At 41.6% G+C, this 21809-nt stretch overlaps 3 protein-coding genes across 4 annotated transcripts; 1 reads left to right on the top strand and 2 right to left on the bottom strand.

Moving 5' to 3' along the window:
- Positions 1 to 46: 46 nt before the first annotated feature.
- tmem30c (transmembrane protein 30C) lies at positions 47 to 3246 on the bottom strand. Its single transcript, XM_072444785.1, has 7 exons — positions 2726 to 3246; positions 2470 to 2583; positions 2293 to 2400; positions 2076 to 2166; positions 1861 to 2007; positions 1405 to 1617; positions 47 to 320 (listed from the first exon to the last, which is right to left on the bottom strand). The coding sequence occupies exons 1-7, from the start codon at positions 2918 to 2920 to the stop codon at positions 133 to 135; spliced, it is 1056 nt and encodes a 351-aa protein (XP_072300886.1). The 5' UTR covers positions 2921 to 3246; the 3' UTR covers positions 47 to 132.
- A 143-nt stretch (positions 3247 to 3389) lies between these two features.
- Positions 3390 to 21537, bottom strand: cmss1 (cms1 ribosomal small subunit homolog). Of its 2 annotated transcripts, none has more exons than XM_072444786.1 (10): positions 21429 to 21537; positions 4834 to 4973; positions 4683 to 4754; positions 4440 to 4578; positions 4287 to 4346; positions 4105 to 4207; positions 3972 to 4032; positions 3818 to 3905; positions 3646 to 3734; positions 3390 to 3570 (listed from the first exon to the last, which is right to left on the bottom strand). In XM_072444786.1, exons 1-10 carry the CDS (start codon positions 21475 to 21477, stop codon positions 3496 to 3498), a joined length of 876 nt encoding a protein of 291 aa, XP_072300887.1. In that variant the 5' UTR covers positions 21478 to 21537; the 3' UTR covers positions 3390 to 3495. The 2 variants fall into 2 exon arrangements, with proteins under 2 accessions (XP_072300887.1, XP_072300888.1); XM_072444787.1 differs by having other exon boundaries at positions 4440 to 4575.
- LOC140359695 (filamin A-interacting protein 1-like) lies at positions 11517 to 20681 on the top strand. The gene is made up of 4 exons (XM_072444784.1): positions 11517 to 11638; positions 11723 to 11890; positions 12637 to 12815; positions 18009 to 20681. Exons 1-4 carry the CDS (start codon positions 11543 to 11545, stop codon positions 20548 to 20550), a joined length of 2985 nt encoding a protein of 994 aa, XP_072300885.1. The 5' UTR covers positions 11517 to 11542; the 3' UTR covers positions 20551 to 20681.
- Positions 21538 to 21809: the final 272 nt, after the last annotated feature.

Here is a 21809-nt window from a genome sequence, read left to right as displayed (position 1 = left end):
CAGAATCAAGAATCTTATCCTATTTGCATTCACGCCATCAGTGCAATTTCGGATTAATTTGACGACATATGTAAACTTCCTAATGTAAAACATTATTATTTAAAAATCACTGCATCTTCTCACAGCAGTTCTTCACTCCTCCATATTTTTGCCGTCCTTCCCAAACTTCCACCAGACTACAGTTTGGACAATGGCCAGGAGTAGTATGAGGCTGCTGGTCACTAGGTAAGCAATGGGCAGGAAGTGGTTCTGACCTCCAAACCAGGTCAGTGTAGTCAACACCACTTCCTTTCGTCCTCGGAAATATTGCACAGGGAAGTCTAGAGGGGAGGCAGGAGTCAAGGCTGAAAACAAATGTAAATGTGGCTTTAAAGTGCTCCTATATCTATACAATTGGCTTCAAAGAGTACCTGTATGTATACACATGGCTTTAAGACGGGGATCTCCAAACTTTTCCGCCCAGAGAACTACTTTTATAAAATAAAAATGGCAGAAAGCTACTCCCGTTATTAGTTGCAAAAAAATATACATCTGTGACAGTTGAATAAAACATAAACCTATATGTTTTATATTGATGCAAGTAGTTGGACATGATACATGTACAGATATACATATATATAATCCCTAAATCCTACTTGGAGTGCGTGGAGAGATACTGGTTGGAGACCCTTGCTTTAAGGAGTACCTGTGCGTGCAAACGTGGCTTAAAGGAGTACCTGTATGTGTGTAAACGTGGCTTAAAGGAGTACCTGTATGTGTGTAAACGTGGCTTAAAGGAGTACCTGTGCGTGTAAACGTGGCTTAAAGGAGTACCTGTGCGTGTAAACGTGGCTTAAAGGAGTACCTGTGCGTGTAAACGTGGCTTGAAGGAGTACCTGTGCGTGTAAACGTGGCTTAAAGGAGTACCTGTGCGTGTAAACGTGGCTTAAAGGAGTACCTGTGCGTGTAAACGTGGCTTGAAGGAGTACCTGTGCGTGTAAACGTGGCTTGAAGGAGTACCTGTGCGTGTAAACGTGGCTTAAAGGAGTACCTGTATGTGTGTAAACGTGGCTTAAAGGAGTACCTGTGCGTGTAAACGTGGCTTAAAGGAGTACTTGTGCGTGTAAACGTGGCTTAAAGGAGTACCTGTATGTGTGTAAACATGGCTTAAAGGAGTACCTGTGTGTGTGTAAACGTGGCTTAAAGGAGTACCTGTGTGTGTAAACGTGGCTTAAAGGAGTACCTGTGTGTGTGTAAACGTGGCTTAAAGGAGTACCTGTGCGTGTAAACGTGGCTTAAAGAAGTACCTGTGCGTGTAAACGTGGCTTAAAGGAGTAGGAGTACCTGTGTGTGTGTAAACATGGCTTAAAGGAGTACCTGTATGTCGGCCTTAATCACACACAATAGAACGTGGTTAAAGGATACTGTAGGTGATGTGAATGCTGTAATTTCCTGCTGGCAGACCCTTGTCAAAAGGGGAGATATCTCGGTTCAGGATGCCATAGAGCTTCTTGAAGTTTGGAAAAGCTGCCTCTCTCATCCACACAATTAGGTCATCATTAATAAAGCCATTGTTGGTGGGATCAGATGGGTCCAGGTTGTACACGTTCTTTTGCCAGTAAAGCGGCTTCACTGTGCCTGGAAACAAACAAGGCAGACGGGATCAGCGCTCACAGTGAGGAAACCGCGGGAGGCGCAGCTGCTGAAGATTCGTTGGGTTTCTTTGGGCGGGAGGTTGTACAGTATCAGGGAAAAAGATATATTAGGTATCAGAGTGAATCTACTTTATATTGGTAAAAGGATGCTGACATAAGAGCTGCCATACAGGCTTCTCAGTGGAAGACTACAGAGGATGTGTACGAATGTAATGCTGTTAAATACCATTAAAAACTTCAGGTAGAGTCAAGTTTCCCATCTTTGGATTCCTGTACTTGACATTTTTGTCTGTGTACCATGTGATGTATTGTCGCAGAAGATGAACCGGGTGTGTTTTGCCACTTGAATCGTGGTAGAACAGACTGAAACTGTCTGAAGAGAAACACTCGTCAGGAGAATATAGACAGACACTAATGATTATACAGTTATACAGAGTTTACCATTGAACATGCTGTTGGCCACAGCACCACAAGGCGCAATAGGGAATCCATTTGCATCTTTGTCAAATGGTGTACAGTAAGAGCTCGGGTTCTAGAAAGAGCATAAAAAGTCAACTATAAAGGTAAAAAAAATAAATAGAAATGTATTACAGAATAAAAAAAGCACAATTTATCTCAGTACAACTTGCCCATGCCGCTCACTAAAGAGTTGGCCTACCTTTAGATTGTACTTTCTGCCCACCATCTGCCCATCATCTCTGGAGTCCATGTACCGCCTCAAGTTCTGATGGAAGTTTTTGAGGCCATAGTAGAAAAAAACATTACCCTGGACAACAGAGATCCGCACGATCGTTAGACATAAACTAATTATACCTTAAAATGAATACATCATTACCGTAAAAGCCTTTTCAAGAGAGAAATCCACAGTACAATAGCAGGGCTCAGCAGCAGAGCTCACATTTTTTCGTTTTTCATAGCATTTATTGCATGTTCCGTCTGTGTAGTCCATCTAAGAAGAGAGCAAAGTACATTTATATTTGCAAATAACAAACATTTTCGCCTCTGCATATTTATCTTTCTTAAGTCCTCTCAGTGACATAAACCTTTCAACTTTGCATTAGCATATTTTTGGCAGTAGATGAAAGACTTACCTTCTTTTCCTGAGTGCTCTGTACAGTGAGAAGCAGCCACACTCCCAATAACATGCATACTACAGCCGTGATGTAAAAGAAAGGCAGCACTGTGTTAGCCGTTAGCATTGGAGACCAGGCGGGGAGTCTCTGCTGTTTGAAAGCAGAGTTGTCCGGCCTCCGAGCCAGTGGGCCAGGCTTAACAACTTTACCCATTTTACTGCACTCTTTGGAGGAGCAGCAGAGGAGCAAAAGACTGAAGTGAGGCAAAAGAGAAACGGTCTTTAGTGCTCTTCCTGTTTTGCAATATCTCTAAGCACACGCACGAACAACGCTGCCTGCCAAGAGACTTTCCCAGCAAGCTTTGCAGGGTGGGACAGAGGAGGCCTGTTACTTATTAACTACAATGCCTTGCTCGATAACTTGCTCTTTTGCATTTTCTCTGTGCTTTTTATGGTCTTGACGGTTCAAAAACGTCCTCTTCATTTGTTTCTAGTTTGAGCAGATGTTTTTATAGTTTCTTTAACAGATAACACGATTTGAACCCCGTTGTCTGCATTTAACAATAGCTAACAGACGGATGTTTTGCTAACTGTAACTTCCTTGTCGCGGGCGAGTAAACTTATGACCTCATGTTGTCAGCTAGAGCCACCTCCCAAGTTCAGAGTCAACTGACAGATGCAGCTTTCTCTCACAGCCAGTTTATTTGTTCCAGAACATATACAAGTTTGGCCTTCAAGAAACACATTTGGCCATTTGTTTTGCAAAAAATAGAAATAAAAATAAAACACTTAAAAAAGCCCAATTTTGAATTCTTTACAATTTCTAAGAAACTTCTCTAGCAAATTCATGAAGTCCAATTTGATCTGGAGAAAAAAGTGACGATTGATATAAAATCTTAGAAGAGCAAATAAATAAAACAGCTTTAAATTGTCACTTACCTCAGGAATGTCCACCATCCTTCTTAGCTTCTGATCCCTCCAGTTCCAGTCAAGGACGACATAACGCAAGGATTGCAAATGCAAACCTTCTGAATAAATAAACAAAGAAGTGAATAATTAAGGCACCTTTTTCTAAAATATAAAACTACATTTAAATCGACTTCAAAATTACCTTGCTCAATAAGAGCAGATATTCTTCCAGGTGTCCCCACTCCAATGTGTGTGATGCCTTTCTGTAGCAGTTTGACCTGCTCTTCGATCTAAAAACACATGCACCATCAGTGGATTATACAGTGATAACAGAACAATGGCAAACTAAATTGTACCTTAATGTGTTTTGCAAAAAGCTTCAGTACTTTTGCTTCTCCCTTGAATGTTGTCAGTTGCCTAGAAACAAAATGTTAATGATCTCAGACACACATCAAATCAAAAGCATCATTCTCATTTAAAGCTTCTTACTTGATGAGCTCAATGGTTCTTAGAGCCGAGCTGCAGACAATGAGTATCACGGCTGAACTCTTCTCTGTGTGATGTTTCTGAAGTTTTGCCCATTTGGGACAAACTTGACACAATAACAACAGCAGTGAATACAGCAGAATTTGTACATGTACTGTTTATATTCATAAAACCTGTACACTTACTTTGTTTGAGGTAAGACGAGAGGCTGTGTGTCAGGTCATTACAGGTCAGGAAGCTGGAGTCTGGGAATATTCATAAGGTTTAGCAGGAGGAACATTGTACTCAAAGGGAGATATCTGACACTTTTGCAACCAACAGTATGATTCTAGTCTCACCCTTTAGTTGAAACTCCTCCTGCTCAATGACAGATAATTTGTCCTTAAAGAACTTTGTCACTTCACTTTGCAGATCAGCTGGACAGCCAGGTTTAGGCTCAACCGCCGCCAAAACATCCGTTATAGTTTTCTTCTTCTTCTGTAAAACATGTATTCACGCATTTAAATAAAATTCTATTGATGCACTAGTAATTGTAACTCCCTTTTCAAACAGCAGATGGCAGCTCTGGGTTTTCTACTCACCTTCCTCTTCTTTTTGACTTTGGTCGACTGATCAGGGTCAGGCTCTTTCTGTTCAGACACGGCGGGCGCTTTCTGTTAAAGCCATGAAACAAAATCTTTTTTAATGAAAATTATATTATTATTATTATCATTTATATTATTGTTTGCAAACCTGTTCATTGTTTTTCTTCTTTTTGGGGTTGGCATCTTTTTCTGTTCCCCTTTTCCTTTTCTCTAGTTTTTTGTTTATTGTTATAGGTTTTTTGTCTGTGGGTTGGTCAATTTCTTCATTTGCTTCTGCTTCACAATCACCTGAAAAAAATAAATATAAAAAAATAAATCATAAGAGCCTTTATTTGTCACATAGTGGGGACTTTCTCGTAAAATGTTATGTGATAAAATGTTTAAACATGTCATTGTACTGCAACCAGGTGTCATTTTTATTCTAATCACAGCCAAGGCAAGAGTCTATGTTTGAACAAACATTTCTTGTTACAATAAATATCAAGCCCCCATTTCAAACATGACTTTCAATAAAGCAAACACCACCATCCTGATCTTGTGTCCAAGAGCCCAGCCCTAATATTGATGTTTGAGGTCCTCTTCTCTTCCGCTCTGCTCAGCACACTGCACTTGACACAACAGACTGTCGTAGTCAAGAATACGCTATTACACACTTTTACCAAGAGGAGATCACATCAGAGGAAAATGCAATCTGCACAGACGATGAAGTCAATGGCTGGTCCTCCAATTTGAATTTAAGTAAGTCATTTTAGCAAATAACATTTAGTAAATCAAATATATTTTACTTTACAATTCATACTTGCCCTTTTCACCTTTTATTTTGTTTTGTTTTTAATACATTTCATTTTAATTTAAAAATGTTAAAATGTTGTTAGTCAAATTACAAAACATTATTTGTAATTTTAACCATAACTTTTTGTTTTTGTTCTGGAACACCAGCAAAAATATAAATCTTGTGTTCCTCATATATTACGGTTTTCTATAAGTCTTGATGATAATAATAATTTATTAATCGTGTTGTAAGAGCATGTAACAGTGTATTAAGAGCTTTTATTATTTTGGGATCTTGTGGAAATTTGCTACTGAGGAACAGCAATTTGTACACAACAGACTAAGTGGCTGCGCTGACGATGCAAAAACTCCCACCTAACATCGCGTTTCTGTGTTCAATTAGCTGTAAAAGGGCCTAAAAGGGTCACTACTAAGGTCTGGGATGAGTGCTGACAGTGCAGCTAGATACAGCGAGAGCACAGTCTAATGGCTTTAAAAACTTCTAATTTTATCACTGTCAAGAGCTGCTGCAAACAGCGGCTCTGGAAACTGCATGAGCATAATTTACATTTTAATACATACAACATACACCGACATGATGACAAGGATAAAAACGTAAAGACAGCCATGTAAAACGAGTAAATAAGAGATGGTGGGTCTTTTTAGTGTCACCTGAACCTTGACCTGAATAACGTCACAGTGACTGCAGATGGACAAAAAGATGCTCAGGACACTCACTTTACAGCTCGAATGACCAGGAATCAATGGCCGTGGCTGTGGTGACGAGGCCTCAGATGGAGGAAAACACTACAGACTGGTCATTCGTAAAGTGGGATCAATAGAGGTGACTGGTTTTAATGGACAGTCGATGGTGCCGACTCGATGTAATGAGGATGAATTTGTTCACGCATTTCGGTTCACTTTGTGTGTCCTACTTGTTACTACGGCTGTTCCGTGTTTGCATGTTTCTCCCTGTGTAAGGATTAAATAATCAAATTCATAAATATCCAACTTTCAAAACAAATGACAGAAAAAACATTTCTGTGTCATTTAGAAGATATTTGTCAGCATTAAAGTGATATAAAAATGAGAATAAAAATAGAAATAGTCCAACAGCTAATGCATGGTCACATTTTCAGAATTTGCGGATCTAATGAAAACAATAGGATATAGCTCATAAAATCAATTCAACGGTGGTTTCAGCGATCAATAATTCATCTGGAGGCGAGTAACAAATGCTAGATATTGAAAAATGTGGATGCCTGTTGCCGTTATTGGTTTTGGATGCCTGCTGCTTCCTCCCTAAAGCCACAATTGAGCATGTGTTATTGTCAAATCAATGGGGACTTAGGGCTGTATGCACAAATCTAACACGCTGGCTTTTGGGGAATTACTGTGAGGAGAGTGCTGTGATTACAAACTTGGGCTGCGTCCCTATTCAGTATTCATCGCACAACCTGGAGTTTGACTTGTATTTTACTACTAGTTACAACGACAAGCTACAATACGTTTTACACTTTTGGCAGAGAATGGAAAATCGACTGTAGGCGCGAGTGGCCAGGAGGGGGCGCACCAACTGTAAAGCTCTGCTGCCGAGGTCAGAACGCAGTGACTTGAGCAGCATACCTTTAAACACAGATCATGGTGGAGCCGATGCATGTAAGCCATTTGTTTTGATGAATGTGCAGTGAAGCAACACAGCGTTTGTCCGCACTAATAAACCAAGGCCTGGGGTTTATTTAAATATCTATGACGTTAGCTCCAGAAGAATTTAGTCTCGCACAGGGCTTTTGCTTTGGACAAAAGTTTGCATTATCTGCTCCATTTGTGCTTTAAGATTGATTTATTTTCAATACAGCTTTGCACCGTGCAGTTCAGTCGCACTGTACCATATCATGCTCTGTTTAAAGAGATCAAACTCTGATAGAACAAACCAACCACAAAACACAGCCAAATATGACTAATTAATTATTTCAAACCAATCCACAATAGTATGTCTATCCGAACACACTAAATGTCTTTCTGGACTAAAGTCATAAAAAGTAATAATTTCAGTGCAAGAGGTTGGCTATACATTAAATGTTGTCATCCTTTTTCATGAGAAACAAACTAAATCTAAAAAGTAGGAATACGTCTGAAGGCTACACTTGCATTGACTGAACAGTACGTGTGTAGGTATTGTAGTGCCAAAAAGGGAAAAAAATCTAACTTCCTGTATTAGAAAATACAATGAATGAAATGAACAATGGACAAGGTAATCCGGGTCTCCAAATGTGATTAAAATTGATTGTAATAATAATGTGTTAGTGCTACTAAGCTACTGCAGAAGCCCCTCGGCCCACCACATTCATATGTAGGAAGTACATAGGTGAAGTATATTGTCCAAGGACACAACACCTGTGGCCTCTGGTTTTCACAGTAGTCTCCCATCCAAGTACTAACAATCTAAGACCAAGTAGGAGGTCAGGCATTTACATGGAGGATTGACCACAAAAATCCACAAATAGATGTTTTTAATTAAACTTACATAAGAAAATGAATTTCAATGCTAAAGCTAGTCATACTTATGTAAACACAATCAAGCTATTAAGATTTAACAAATCCCACATGAGCAACCCCGTTCCTTCTCCTAATTACAGATTATACAAGTCAATCCATGCAACTCAATTAAATTTAAAATGCCAACCAGTTTCAGCTGCAACAATCACACCAATGTCATTTGTTCCATTCTCTTTTCCTACCAATTGTTAAATAAATGACCTGAAAATAATTTGAGTTATAAAACCATACATTACCTCACTGCTCAAACCTTTGGCTTGCCTTCTATTTGAGTTCTATGAGATAATCAAGACTTGGCATAGCGGCGCCTGGCAGATATACGGTGACGGCGTAATGTTGACGGATGGCACTAGAGCATGATTCTCATTCACAGATCAAAAGTGGAGCGGGAAATTAAAACGGCGGTCAAGCAAAAATGTCCACTCCAGATCATAAAGCATTTGAAGCCATGTCTGCCATAAAACGGCCTTTATAGGTTTATACAGTGCACACAAACCTTCAAAATTACAGGAGGATATTAAACATTGCGAGGCAGGCGCACGGAGACATCTGGCACTTCACACCTATCAATGGCCGTAAAAAGCAAACGAGACCCAAATATTTAACACCTTCTTCCTGGCACGGAGGGAGAAACACGGTGAAACAATGAAGGTCACTGACGTCAAGGCAAAAATGACTCGCTGGCCTGCTTTTCCAAAGAAAGATCTTACAGTGGTCTTCTGCAGTACTGAATATCTTTACTTTTCATAAGTTGCAAGGATTTGTAAACCGATTGGAATTTCAAGTTGCTACAAAACCCTATAAATCACCAGAAAGTACACAGATAGCAGTCATCCACTAAACCGTAGGCCCTCTTATCTCAGTCGTGGATGAATGTTATTTAAAGAAGTAGACATGACTTTTATATCCCTCAAAAAGGTAAAGATGACATGTTGCTTTGCTAAAGTTAGTATCTTAGTATCAAGTAATAACAAGCACCATTTTTTTCTTTGCATAACATAAAGACAAATACAACAATACACGAACACGCATAAAATTAAACCAAGAACGAGATCAAAAAGCCCCGGACTGTCATCACTTTTTGATCCAAACGTTTCTTAAGCGGAGAAAACACCACAATCCATCAACACAGGAAGCGCCGTTGTAATGAGAAGTATGCTTACATTTAATCACAGGAATGTCAGAAATGTGGGCTGGCCAACATCACACCTGGGTGCGTGTGGAGACCAGATTTGAGATGGGAGCGAGTGCAAGTGGAGGCATTATTACTGAAAGTGCTGATGATTTATTCAGGACAGACAGTCGCCTTTGGCGGAGGAAGAGCTGGACCAGAGTGACATGGGCCCAGGCAGCGGTGTGGATGAATAAACAATGACACAGAGCCCAGTGTGTGCGTTTGTGTGGGTGTTTGCGTGTATCAGTGGGGCGTCCTCCGTGGGGCGTCCTCCGTGGGGCGTCCTCCGTGGGGCGTCCTCCGTGGGGCGTCCTCCGTGGGGCGTCCTCCGTGGGGCGTCCTCCGTGGGGCGTCCTCCGTGGGGCGTCCTCCGTGGGGCGTCCTCCGTGGGGCGTCCTCCGTGGGGCGTCCTCCGTGGGGCGTCCTCCGTGGGGGAGCCTGGCAGACATGAACGAGGCTGGATCGGAGCCAGAGAAGAAGGCCTTCTCATGTCTAGTACCGCGAGGGTCAGCTCTAGTCTAGACACTGCACTGACTCATGTGGCACAGTGAGATACAGAGTGCAGGCCCAAGTCAATTAGAGGCCAATGGCAAGTAAACACAAACATGTGGTCCATCTGGATTGGCCTCATTAAGTGTTTGCATACAATAGAGCTAAAGGAAAACACACTGTGGGCTATAACCTTCTAGTACATACAGCCAATTCAATATCTCTACAAAAGGTCTCTGAAAGTCTGTAAAATCCCTCATTCATCCAGGAGTGATTACTAAAAATAAAAGTTTCAAAAAAGGTACTTATCTGGACAATGTTTTAAATCAAAATTAAGGTTTTGACTTTTTGTTGGAAGTCGAAAACGATTATTTCTCATTTCATGAACATATTTATGAATATAGCGGCCTTTGTTAAAAATTGTCCATGACTGATACAATTAATTCAAAACTCAATATTTTAAAACAGGTAGAAAGATTTAAAATGCTGCAACCTGAAGTTAAACATGTCTTTGTTTTTTTTGCATTATGTAATTTAGATCTACTTGACAAATGTTTAGTATCTAATTAACAGAAAGGTTCAACACACATTCTCGTCGAGCGATCACGGTCAAAAGTAAGACAGATCTGGATTACAACTTTTGGGTGGTACAGTTCTAAAGATAAATAATTTACAGTTCTTAAGATAAATAATTTACACTGACATTGTTTATGCTACAATAAAAAAGACCTCCAAACTCAAGGCTCCTCATAGCAGTGGACGTTATGTAGGAGTGCTGCTAAATGTGGTCGGGGTGTTCCTTTGACTCATGAGAGGCCGGTTAAAGAGGGAGCTATTAAAGCCTCCCCGGTGATTGTTCAGCGCCTCCATCATCCGTGCCTGTCGCCGCTAACAAGAGGAGGACTTCGGGCCAGGACAGCCTCATTCCTCATTCTGAGTGATGCCCAGAGAGTATCGAGAGGGAAGAGGCTGTGTTATTGAGGATACTGAAGGGGCCATTTTGTCTGCTACACCATGTTCGGCGCTTACAAATCGGTGTTTAGCTTGTTTTCAGACTCAAGGTTATTCTCATGTCTTGCAGAGCAGATGTCGGAGTAAAAAACAAAAGGCAAGCACAGGGAGGCCAGTCAAGTGGAGAAAAACACGATGTCTAACAAACACCATTTCGCCTATGCTACAAATCTGCCCTGAATAATATACATCCAGAGCGCGCCTCAACACAAATGGAAACTTGCCTGAGTAATAAAAGGAGATCCCTGCAACTGTGAACGGTTGGACTGCAGGATCACGGCTGCAAAACAAAGAGATGACATCATTTTTTGCACTAATCTGAACCGTCTTGTTTCTCTCCTGAGCTGGAACATGTTAGCTCCTCCTCATTCACACAAAACAATAGATACAAAAAAAAAACTTCTCTTTTCGCCAAACATGGTCCTTCTGTTTGGCAAACATTTTTAGGGCCAAACCGTTTTTGATTTTGTAAATGGAAAAGTCGGACAATGTCTTTCAGAGACAGTTATGATAGAAACGCTCAATAATGTTTGTGTTGATGGATTTGTATATTATGCAAGACATAGTGATACACCACATGACTTCAGCTGTTTATCAAAATGGCTAACACAACAATAAAGGCTTATCTAGTAGCAATCTACATCTCCCCTTAAATGCAACAATGAGTCAAAAAGTGGAATCATGTTTTACGCTTTAATTTGTTACATGTTATGACAGGTACATGCTAACTGACTGCTGGCTTATAAATATTTAATCTAACAGAGACCGAAAGTGCTTATTTTGAATACTTGGTACACTAACCAGCACAAAATCTGTTTTTGTAGGAGTCAAAATTGCACAACTTTGTGAGAACATGAAAGCCAGAAGACGACACAGCCAGCCTTCACACGACCGACTGTCTCGGGACGACTTGTTGTTTCTGCTCAGCATTCTGGAGGGAGAGCTACAGGTTTGGCTTTTTAGCTCAGCATTAACAACCCAAAACAACTGCACAACTATATAATAACTCATTTGAATGCTTGAACTATGCTAGGCCCGGGATGAGGTCATCGTTGTGTTGAAATCAGAGCGGACAGACAGGGCGCAGCTGGGGGCCCACTATGGAGCGAGCAGAGTAGATGAGGCTTTCAGGGCCCTGCACAGAGACGGCCAGCGAACTCAACATGAAGTCCTGCAAAATGTGTGCCACCCGACAGCTCAGGTACCACTGTGGGCGGCTAATGCCAACTGAGCACCATGAGGCAGATGATCGGCTTAAAGAGGAGAATGCATTAGTGTCAGTCACTGGACCAGACTAGTACTGCACAACGGTAGACCGTTTGCTCAGGGTAAGGATTATACTTTAGAACCAAAATTTAAACTATATTTTGATACTGAAAAAAAAAATAAAGGTAATTGATACCTCAATAATAATAACAGGAATAACAAAAAAAGGAATTAAAAATTCCAATACAGATCAGATTTTTTCTCTAAAACTATTCAGGAAGGTTCAACTGTGCCCCAATTAGTGATTTTGTCAGTATCAATAATGAGCATCTACTTTCAATACGATTTGGAATCAACTAGAAGAGCTGTGCGAGTAATAATAATTACAATTATTGCTCTCATCAATTACTAAACATTGTGTAATTGATGGATTAATTAATTGACAATTAAGATTAACTCTGCTCACATTACCCACAGATGGCAGCTTTCTTATAAACACATAACATTATTCATTTAATCTGGTTCATTTGACTAATTTTAGGCACGACTATGCTCCACCTTCTCTCTAAGCAAATAATCATTTGGATAATCATGATTTCATTGATGATTTAATTTTATATAATATATATATATATATATATATTTCTTCTTTCTTTTTTCTTCTTAATCGAGAAGCACTATCAACAAGTCTTATGCGTTTGCAATGATGTTTTTGTCCTGTTTTTGTCTTGCTTGCTGCAGATGGGTGCCCTGGTCCAAGCCCAGAGGCAGTGCTCTCTGAAGGTGATGGAGCAGGTGCTGACGGTGTCCCGCTCTCACCAAAACACCATACAAAGACTGGAGGAGCAGGAGAAGAACCACCGGGCACTTGTCCACAAGAGCAACATGCTTCTCCACGTACTGGAGCAGGACAGACAGAGGTGGGTAAGCATCCTGAAAGACACTGTTGATTCTAAACTCTTCAAACTTACAGCTTGGTTTGAGATTTTTCATTTCTGCAGACTGAAGTGAGCCATATCTGAGTTTTTGTGATGTTCATGAGCAATATAGTCCACTTGCAGTGCTGTGTAACGCTCTTCACGGTTGAGTGAGGGAGCAAATGCAGTACTGGCCAATTTGTTTCTCCCATAGACACTGGATCTGACCTCAACGCCGTACTTAAGAGTTACTGCACTCAGATACAGTCCATTACACCCTGGACGTGGAAAGGGCCAGTTTCCAGCTTGGCTCTGTTCTCATCCCCTCTGAAAACATAATAAACATGCACGCACATACAATGATGACTATAGCCCCAAATTGCACCCTACTGTCCAATTGAACAACACCGCAGAGCACAGCATGGAGCCCTCATCTAAATTAAGATAATGGGGTTGCGGGTTGGTCAGAGGAATTCCTATCCAAAAGAGAAAGCATTTAGATGTGGCCAGTGTCTAACATGGAGGTGGTCACAAGTTTTCCGATGCTTTTTGGATCCCATAACTGCGCTTTATTGTGCCAACCAGACCAGTGTGCTCTGTAATCATTCAGAGTGGACCCACAGAAACAATTCAGCTTCAAAGTCAGCTGAAGTTATGATACTCGTTATCAACCAAATCTAATTTTGAAATGGCTGTCCAGTTATAGTTAGCGGAGTTAAAACATGCAAAGTACTGTACAACACAGAGGTTGATCTGGGTTATAATGATTAACATGGTGGCAGCCTGCAAGTCTGGTGTGGTGGAAACCCTGTGTGGCTCATACATTCCTGAATACTTAATCACAAAGGTTTTCCATGACTTGTCCTCTATAGATTCCTTCTGTGTTTAAAATCCTAGTTTAAACTTTCTAAGAGACTTTGATGGATTTAGTGGCAGGTGTTAGATCTTTTTTCGGACAAGAATAACAGTTCCACTCAGTTGACGGGAACTTTATACTCTTTATACTTTTGAAACGCTTTGTTAAGCTTGGCACCAAAAGGCAGTTTACATTGATCCCAGGGGTAAACAGCATACCCACCTTTTCATGTTTGTTTCAATCCAGTTTGCTTGATTTCCACTCAGAATTCTCCTTCAAATCAACTGGTTAATTTAAAGCTGCTGGAGACATCCTGGAATCAGCCAGGACTTTCTAGCTCTTATAGAGGCAGCGACCCAAGGTGCCATGTGCAGAGCAGATGACCTCTTCCAGTCCAGATCTATCTATACGCTCAAATTCCAGTCACGCTATATAATCACTTGCCATACAAAGACTCCTGTTGCGTGTTAGAGGGTGATTACATGTGCACATCACAATGCAGAGTTCTGACTGCACTGGCTGCAGTGATCAGAGAGATCATTTCCTATAGAGTGCATTTCCTATAGAGTGTCACTGGGTCAACAGCATCTCAGTTCTAAAGACACGTGTTCAATGTGAAAAAGGCACCATCTCCTCAACCAATGCATCTCTTGTCCAAGAAACCACTTCCACCAGGCTTGAATTGGTCTTTGATCAAGTGATATGACCCAATTAATAGCTCAACTTCAAGATCAAAATTCTCTGTGAAAAAGAAACATTTTGTAGGTCCAAAACTGACAAAGTAAAGTTGGCTTTGTGTAAGAGGAAACCCACATAGCTGTCCGGTCTTCCTCTTACAATCAAACACTTCCACAATCTGTCTGCTTAACCAATAACGTGTCAGGAGAGAAAAATGCATAAATTATCCCAGAGGACTGGCAGTGCTTCATTTCTGTGCAACGGCCTCGTTTCCACTCACTACAGTGTGGCTAAGTTTGGTCATTTGAGCAAGGCCAACCACAAGGTCCATTTTCTTTTTTGTTTTAAATGGAGGAGTTAACGCCATTAGAGTTCCAAATATGCAAATAACAAAAGACGAGTCTCTGGTTAGAATTGGTCCTGGTTAGGGCTTGGTACCATTAAAATGTACCTCTGGTACCCAAAACAATAAAGTAATTTTGGATACTTGAGACCAGACGACTATTAGACAGGAGGTTCTGCATGAACCAATTCAAGAATAAAAAGTTCTTGCTTTGCAAACAAAAAGTATGATATCAAGGTCAAGATAGTAAAGATGTCCTATTGTAGCCATTGGGCATCATTTTGCATGCTAAATTCAAGACATATAATTTCATTATATAAGACAAAAAAAGTGAAAAATATAAATGTCACAGTTCACTAATCACCACGGACCACATAACCATAATGACTTTGAGTAACTAAAACTAGTGCTGCTGACGGTAGTTTTGCTTACCGTAGTCTTTAATTCCAACATAATGAGAAAATGAACACCATCCATTCAAACAAATTAACTTCACTTTTCTCTCCACACTGTAGGCAAATGATCAGAAGAGAATGAGTCATTTGTGAGGGAGAAAATCCTATTGCAATTGTTGGATTAGGAATAAACACCATCTTCAAATTATAACCCTGGATGACAGGACGACTTCTCTCCTCACATTCAGCCCACGTTACATATAGGCAAAGTTGGAAAGTGTTCTTGGAAAAGCCTCTGAGTCGGATCATGCTTGTAATTGAGAACAAGTAAAGCAGATGCCAGGGAAATCGGCCATCATGAACTCTGCTTTTGGATTGTTTCTGGGTAAATTATGTGAAAACCAAGAAGGATTGATCTGACATTCCTGAACAAGAGAGCCCACTAATATCTCGCTATGCTAATTTACAAAGCAGAATTTATAGGAACAGTTACAAATATTACCAGATATTTGGATCTTGCTCTAATTTAGCTAAAAACAAATTAAGTGTTCTCCAACAGTCAACAATTTTGAGGTAATATTTGAGGAATTACAGGAAAAACATAAGTGATGACCAAAAACGAAATTATTTTAATGAGACGGATCAGAAAAAATTAATGCTATCATGCATTGCCAAGCTCTTAGGACACACATGACAAAAGAAGTGCATGACGATAGGAGAAAAATAAATTGTGGCCTCCAACCCAAGTAAATGATAGAGTGTGGAGATAAAGTGGTTGGGAAGAAAGAGAAAAGGACAAGAGAGAAACATATGGATGTAATTGAAGTGATGATGTCATCTCAGTCAGGTTATCAGGCCCCAGGCGCAACCGCTGTGGTGCACGAAACATTTCTGTCCTCTTAAAACCAAGAAGAACAATGTGCGCACACATACACACACACACACTAACTAAAGGGGGCACAAGAAGGCAACAAGATGTTTGAGCCTCTGTAAGAAGCAGGTTCATTACGCACAAGACTTAACTCTATGATTATTATGTCAGCTTTGAGTAATCGCGTACACTTACAACACCAGAATATGTAATTGGAACACACACACACACACACACACACACACACACACACACACACACACACACACACACACACACACACACACACACACACACACACACACACACACACACACACACACACACACACACACACACACACACACACACACACACACACACACACACACACACACACACACACACACACACACACACACACACACACACACACACACACACACACACACACACACACACACACACACACACACACACACACACACACACACACACACACACACACACACACACACACACACACACACACACACACACACACACACCCCCCCCCCTTTGGCACAGCTACACAATGACCTCATCTGGGATGGGCTGAACTCCAGTAAAAAACACAAACACACACTGCTCTCAGGCCTGTACAGCTCTTTCCTTATAAGGACGTGCTGATGATGTCATGGGCGCCACTGACTGTGAGTGAGACTCAGAGTGCAGAGTACTTCACATAACGTTGAGTTTTCCACATGGAAGGTCCACATCACCAGGAGAGGTGAAAGAGCGGAGACAGGGTCTTCTTGGAGGTGTAGGACATAGGGACGACAGCAAAGGTAAGGATGCTTTGGAGAATAGTAATAGCAGAAAAGTAACTTCTCAGTCAAGATGTAATTTTTTTTCTTCACAAATTGAGTTAAAAAGTATGATTGAATGCCGAGCCATGAAAGAAAATGTTTATACAAAAAGAAAACTAGTTTTAATGATTGCAACTAACAATGAAGTGTCAGCTACTTTAGATTTAGATTTGTCCAACATCAGGAGAGCTGCATGCGATTTAAGTGAATTGATCGCTTGATTAAATTGAGCAAATGTTGTATTGAGCAATTTTCGACGACAACAGAAGGATGGAGTGAGTTAGCTGGAGTTTTTGAAGTGATTGGACAATTGAATCTGCCTTTTCACTTACAATAAAAATGCTGTTAACTAGTACTAGTGTTACTAGTATTTTTTGCACAAGATCCGAATCATTTTGAGAGCTTTTACCAACACCATGCCACATACACTTTTAGTTGATTAACTCAAAGCACGGGGCAAGTTTTTAGATCAAGAATTTCTTCACTTGACTACGGCACCAAGCACACTATAGGAGGCCGGTGATTTTCACCATCTTTTCATCTACCAAATTAAAGTACTTACCTTTCTTTTGTCTTAAAAAAAAAAAAAGAGCATCACACATTTACTAAAATATGACTAAACACCCATCTTCAGTGGGCATAGTTCAACAAGTGCACACAGGTTTAAGTCTCAACAGTATCAAATTGTGTGAGAATGATGTGTGAAAGTGCTCCCATTAGTCTTACATGTGGCTTGTTGTGTGCATATTTGTACTGTATCCTGGAATGTGTCTAGGGAAAGGTACAGAGTGACAGTGCTTGGTAAATCCAGCCGCAGCCTGTAATTACTTCTGGAGCAGGGGGAGCCGCCTCTTCCAAATGGAAATGATGTGCCATTCAAGGTGCTCAGAAGGGGGAGATTGGATGCCGCATCGAGGGTACTCAAGGGTAGAGGAACTTCTTAATTAACAAACACACCCCGCTAAGGGACCATATGCCGTGCAAGCCAAAACATGCCGCAGACAATGACTGGAGAGAAATTAGGCCTGACATGGGTACACATGTATTATGCTGCATAGGTAGGTCAGCTGTCGAAACTATTCCCAGTTGTAAAATACAGCTGTGATTAATATGATTCATTTAAGTGGTTGTTTATTCTGGAAATAAACAGCTTAGGACATTTTTGGTGTTTAAATTGGGGCTAGCAAGACATTGAGATTTATAATGTCTTTGTTTTTTTCCTGCAGACTCAAGCTCCTGATTGTGAAAGAAAGAGAATCCCAGCAGATAAAGGACAAGAAGAGTGAGAAAGAGGTGTCTGTGCTGAAAGAAGAACTACACAGGCTGAAGGCAATCGCTCTGCTGGTTGGAAGGGAGCATCAATTATTGACAGAGGAACTGGGGGAACAAAAAGATCGGGTCAAAAAGTTAAAAAACGTCACAGAAAAATTGAAGAACGGAACATCTTACCACAGACCGGAGAAGCAACAGGTTGAACAAAGCCAACAGTGCACCATGACAGCAAAACAGGCTGGACTGCCGGAGAAAATGCCGCTTCTGAGAAAGACTGATGGATTTTGGGAGCTAAACGGTAAAGGGCAAAGGCCAGGAGGCCCAGGTTTGATGTCAGAGGTGGAGTTGCTGAGGAAGAGAGTGGTGGAAATGGAAGGAAAGGATGAGGAGTTAATACGTATGGGAGAGCAGTGCCGCGAGCTGGAGCAGAGACTGACAAAGGAGAAAATCAACAGCGGTAATCTCCGGGATGATGTGGATAAGCTGAACAAAAGAATTAATGAATTGGACAGGATCGAGAGTGCCTTGGCAAAGAGCAGACAGGAGTGCGGTGCGCTAAAAGGCAGTCTGGAGAGGGAGAAAGAGGTGTGCAAGACGCTGAACATTGAACTGGACAAACTGAGAATCAGGCTGAGCGAGTCGGAGGTTTGCGAGGGTCAACTCCAGCAAAGTGAGGCGGCCATTAAACAAGACCTGGCCCATCTCAGATCACTTACTGTAGCTCTAGCAGAGGATAGGAATAGTATGAAGGAGAGGCTTAGACAGGCCGAAGAAACACTCAGTAAGAGGAATGAGCAGGGCAAATTGGCAATGACACCTAATGAAAGGCTTAGAGAGGAGAGGCAACATGCAACAAGGTCCCAGGCAGATTTACAGGAAAGGATTAAAAGCATTGCTAAAGAAAAGGACGAGCTCCATGCCAAACTGAGAACAGAGGGGGAAAGGAGCAGCGAATTGGAGGCTAAGTTGTCCGTTGTGAAAAGACGGCTGCAGGTTTTGGAGAACAGGAGAGAAAAAGAGGAGAAGAGGGAGAGCGTTAAGTACGGCTCAGTTCCAAACAATTCCGGACATCAATGCCAAACGCAAAACAACAAAGTGAACGAACTGAGCCAAGAGTTAGAACGGTTGCGAAAGACCCTTCAGGACAAAGAGGTTTTAGAGGGGGCACTAATGAAAGTGGAGGAGGATTACGAGGTTATGGAGAGACGGTTCAAGGAGGAACACAGAAGGACACAGGTTTTGGCACAAGAGCTAGAAGTAGCCAAATGTGAGGTGGCAAGGTACCAACAGGCAGAAAAGGAGGAGACCAACCAGGAACACCAGCTCCTGCAAAGGCTGCAACGCGAGCAGGTCAAGACCAGGCTTTTGAGCAGAGAAGTGGACTCACTGAAGGAGAAACTGCAAAGCATGGTGGGAACAGATGACTCGATAAGCAAAGTCCAAAATGACCACTCTACTCTGCAAAGAAAACTAACGCAACAGGAGAAAAGAAACAGAGAGCTGGCAAGGGAAATGCTCGAGTTGTCCGATGAGCTAAACCGATATAAAACATGTAAGGATATGCCATATGACACGAACAGATTTGTCATGTCACGCCAAACCAAGGAAGTTCAAACTGACCCAAGTGACTTCCATTACAGCGCTTCAATATCACCGCATCAGGATGAAGACAAGGATGAAGAGGACCCAAACCAAAACGCAGAGAGCTCGTCTCACGTTCAAAACCTCAACAACCTGAACAGCGCCAACAACAATATCAGCGTGTACAGCAACAACGGAGCCGGCGGCGTGGAGGCGGTGAACAGGGAAGTGATGATGCTGACCCACACGTCAGGTCAGCCCTTGCACATCAAAGTCACGCCCCATCACATGCTCAACACGGCCACACTGGAAATCAGCAGTCCCTCGTCAGATGTGGCCACTTCCTACACCAGCACCGCGGTCATACCCAACAGCCCCGGCCAGTCTAAGCAGAGGATCACCATCATTCAGAATGCAAACAGTCGGAGCCCTCCTTCAAGTCCAGACCGCACCTTATCTCTCAGTACGTCGCCCATAGCTCGGGTGAGGAGTCCAACTTCTTCTCGCTCGGCAACACCGGACCAAAACTCTCCCATACAAATAGTGACGGTGAGGACGTGTTCTCCAGAGCTCGAAGCAGCCGGTTTGTGCAAAAGTCTTGAACGTCAGAGCAGCCTGCGTCATGAAAGATCAAACAGTATCGATACATGTTCCAGTATCAGCAGTCTGGACGACAGTAAGATCCATATCCACCTGGGGAGTCCTTACATACAGGCCCTGAATGGAGTGAGTCACAGTATCCCACATTCTCCAGGCCCATACTTTGTCCGACATGAACAGAGGACGCAGGTGCTCGCCAATGCTTGTCACGTCAAAGGGGTTGGCAAGATAACAAGCAGCATCACAATTTCCCCCGCGACGTCCCCAGTCTCAAACTCTTCAAATATAACAGTGAGTGGACTGTGTGACTTGTAGTACGTTGTACTATGCAAACACATCACATGACAACGTTTTTGTACTCGTTTCTATCTACAATCTCATTATCTTTTCTGGTTATATTATCCTTTAATTGTGCAGCATGTAAATAGATGAAATGGACTACCATGATGCAATGTTAATCAAAAGTTTTGTCAATGTTTGGATTTGTAATTAAAGATTCAACTCTTACCACGATGTTTATCTTTTTTTTTTTTTTTTGAAAATTCCAGGTTAAAATGCAGTCAGTTTATTTAATCTACAAATTTAACCAAAAAATACACTTAAATGGACAGCATAGATGGGCCTTCGTATATTTATTCTTTAACAGCACTATAGATCATATTAACTTAATTTCCACATTAAGAATAAGTCATTTAAGTGAAAATGTTGAGATGTGAAACTACAAGTCCTCGGAGTCGTAACCTTACTGCCCTCTGTTGGCTCACACAGAAGACAACATGTGCAGAAAGACTGATACAGATACAGTATATATAAATATACTCTCCTCAGACAGGGGAGATGACACTCTTCACATGTGCACAGGGCACATGTTTGTGACATGTATGTGAAACACATAAAAGCAGGAGCTTATGGACTCAAAACAGAAACACGTGTTTCTCTTCTCCATCGTGCTACAGTTAGCGTAGCTTCAACATAAACATGCAGGTACAGAAAGCCTTCACTAGAACAATTATGTCAACCATAAATCCATAAGTCCACGTTTAACTCATTAAAACACTCGGGTGAGTGAGTATATTTTGCGATTAGCCTGGAACAGACGCGTCCCGTGCTAAATGCTAACTGTATTTCTTCACCGATCGGACTTGAACACAAATGTAAAGTATTTAAAGCGATGTTTTAAAGTAAGAACATACCTGAGTTCCCCTCTTTCGTCCACCACTCGTCCCCTAAATCGTCCCCCATGTTCTGAAGTTAGATGTGATGGGTTCAGTGCTGGATGTGTGGGATGTGTTAGTGTAGTATGTGTTAGTGTGACAGCGTGTGCCGTGGGGCGTTCAGGGGCATCACGTTAACAACAGCGTCTGCTATGGAGCGTTCAGGGGCATCACGTTAACAACAGCGTCTGCTATGGAGCGTTCAGGGGCATCACGTTAACAACAGCGTCTGCTATGGAGCGTTCAGGGGCATCACGTTAACAACAGCGTCTGCTATGGAGCGTTCAGGGGCATCACGTTAACAACAAGCGCCCTTCTGTCGACGGCTCGATGTAAAATAGAAAATTTGCTTCTTCTTTT

This window comes from Eucyclogobius newberryi, unplaced genomic scaffold (genome assembly GCF_026437365.1).
Source record: "Eucyclogobius newberryi isolate DKJ021-1_F unplaced genomic scaffold, fEucNew1.0.hap1 SCAF_14, whole genome shotgun sequence".
In the NCBI taxonomy this organism is placed as follows: Eukaryota; Metazoa; Chordata; class Actinopteri; order Gobiiformes; family Gobiidae; genus Eucyclogobius; species Eucyclogobius newberryi.
Note: the sequence above shows the minus strand (reverse complement) of the source record. Positions and strands in the feature narration are given on the sequence as shown.

Excerpts from the sequence above, each read along its gene's own strand:
- tmem30c (XM_072444785.1), bottom strand. The coding sequence starts at position 2,920 with ATGGGTAAAGTTGTTAAGCCTGGCCCACTGGCTCGGAGGCCGGACAAC. Across the intron at positions 2,167-2,292 it reads GCAGAAAGTACAATCTAAAG|AACCCGAGCTCTTACTGTAC; the intron begins GTAGGCCAACTC and ends TGCTCTTTCTAG. Across the intron at positions 2,008-2,075 it reads GGCCAACAGCATGTTCAATG|ACAGTTTCAGTCTGTTCTAC; the intron begins GTAAACTCTGTA and ends GTTTCTCTTCAG.
- LOC140359695 (XM_072444784.1), top strand. The coding sequence starts at position 11,543 with ATGAAAGCCAGAAGACGACACAGCCAGCCTTCACACGACCGACTGTCT. Across the intron at positions 11,639-11,722 it reads TTCTGGAGGGAGAGCTACAG|GCCCGGGATGAGGTCATCGT; the intron begins GTTTGGCTTTTT and ends GAACTATGCTAG. Across the intron at positions 11,891-12,636 it reads TGTGCCACCCGACAGCTCAG|ATGGGTGCCCTGGTCCAAGC; the intron begins GTACCACTGTGG and ends TGCTTGCTGCAG.
- cmss1 (XM_072444786.1), bottom strand. The coding sequence starts at position 21,477 with ATGGGGGACGATTTAGGGGACGAGTGGTGGACGAAAGAGGGGAACTCA. Across the intron at positions 4,974-21,428 it reads GACGAAAGAGGGGAACTCAG|GTGATTGTGAAGCAGAAGCA; the intron begins GTATGTTCTTAC and ends TATTTTTTTCAG. Across the intron at positions 4,755-4,833 it reads AGAAGAAAAACAATGAACAG|AAAGCGCCCGCCGTGTCTGA; the intron begins GTTTGCAAACAA and ends TGGCTTTAACAG.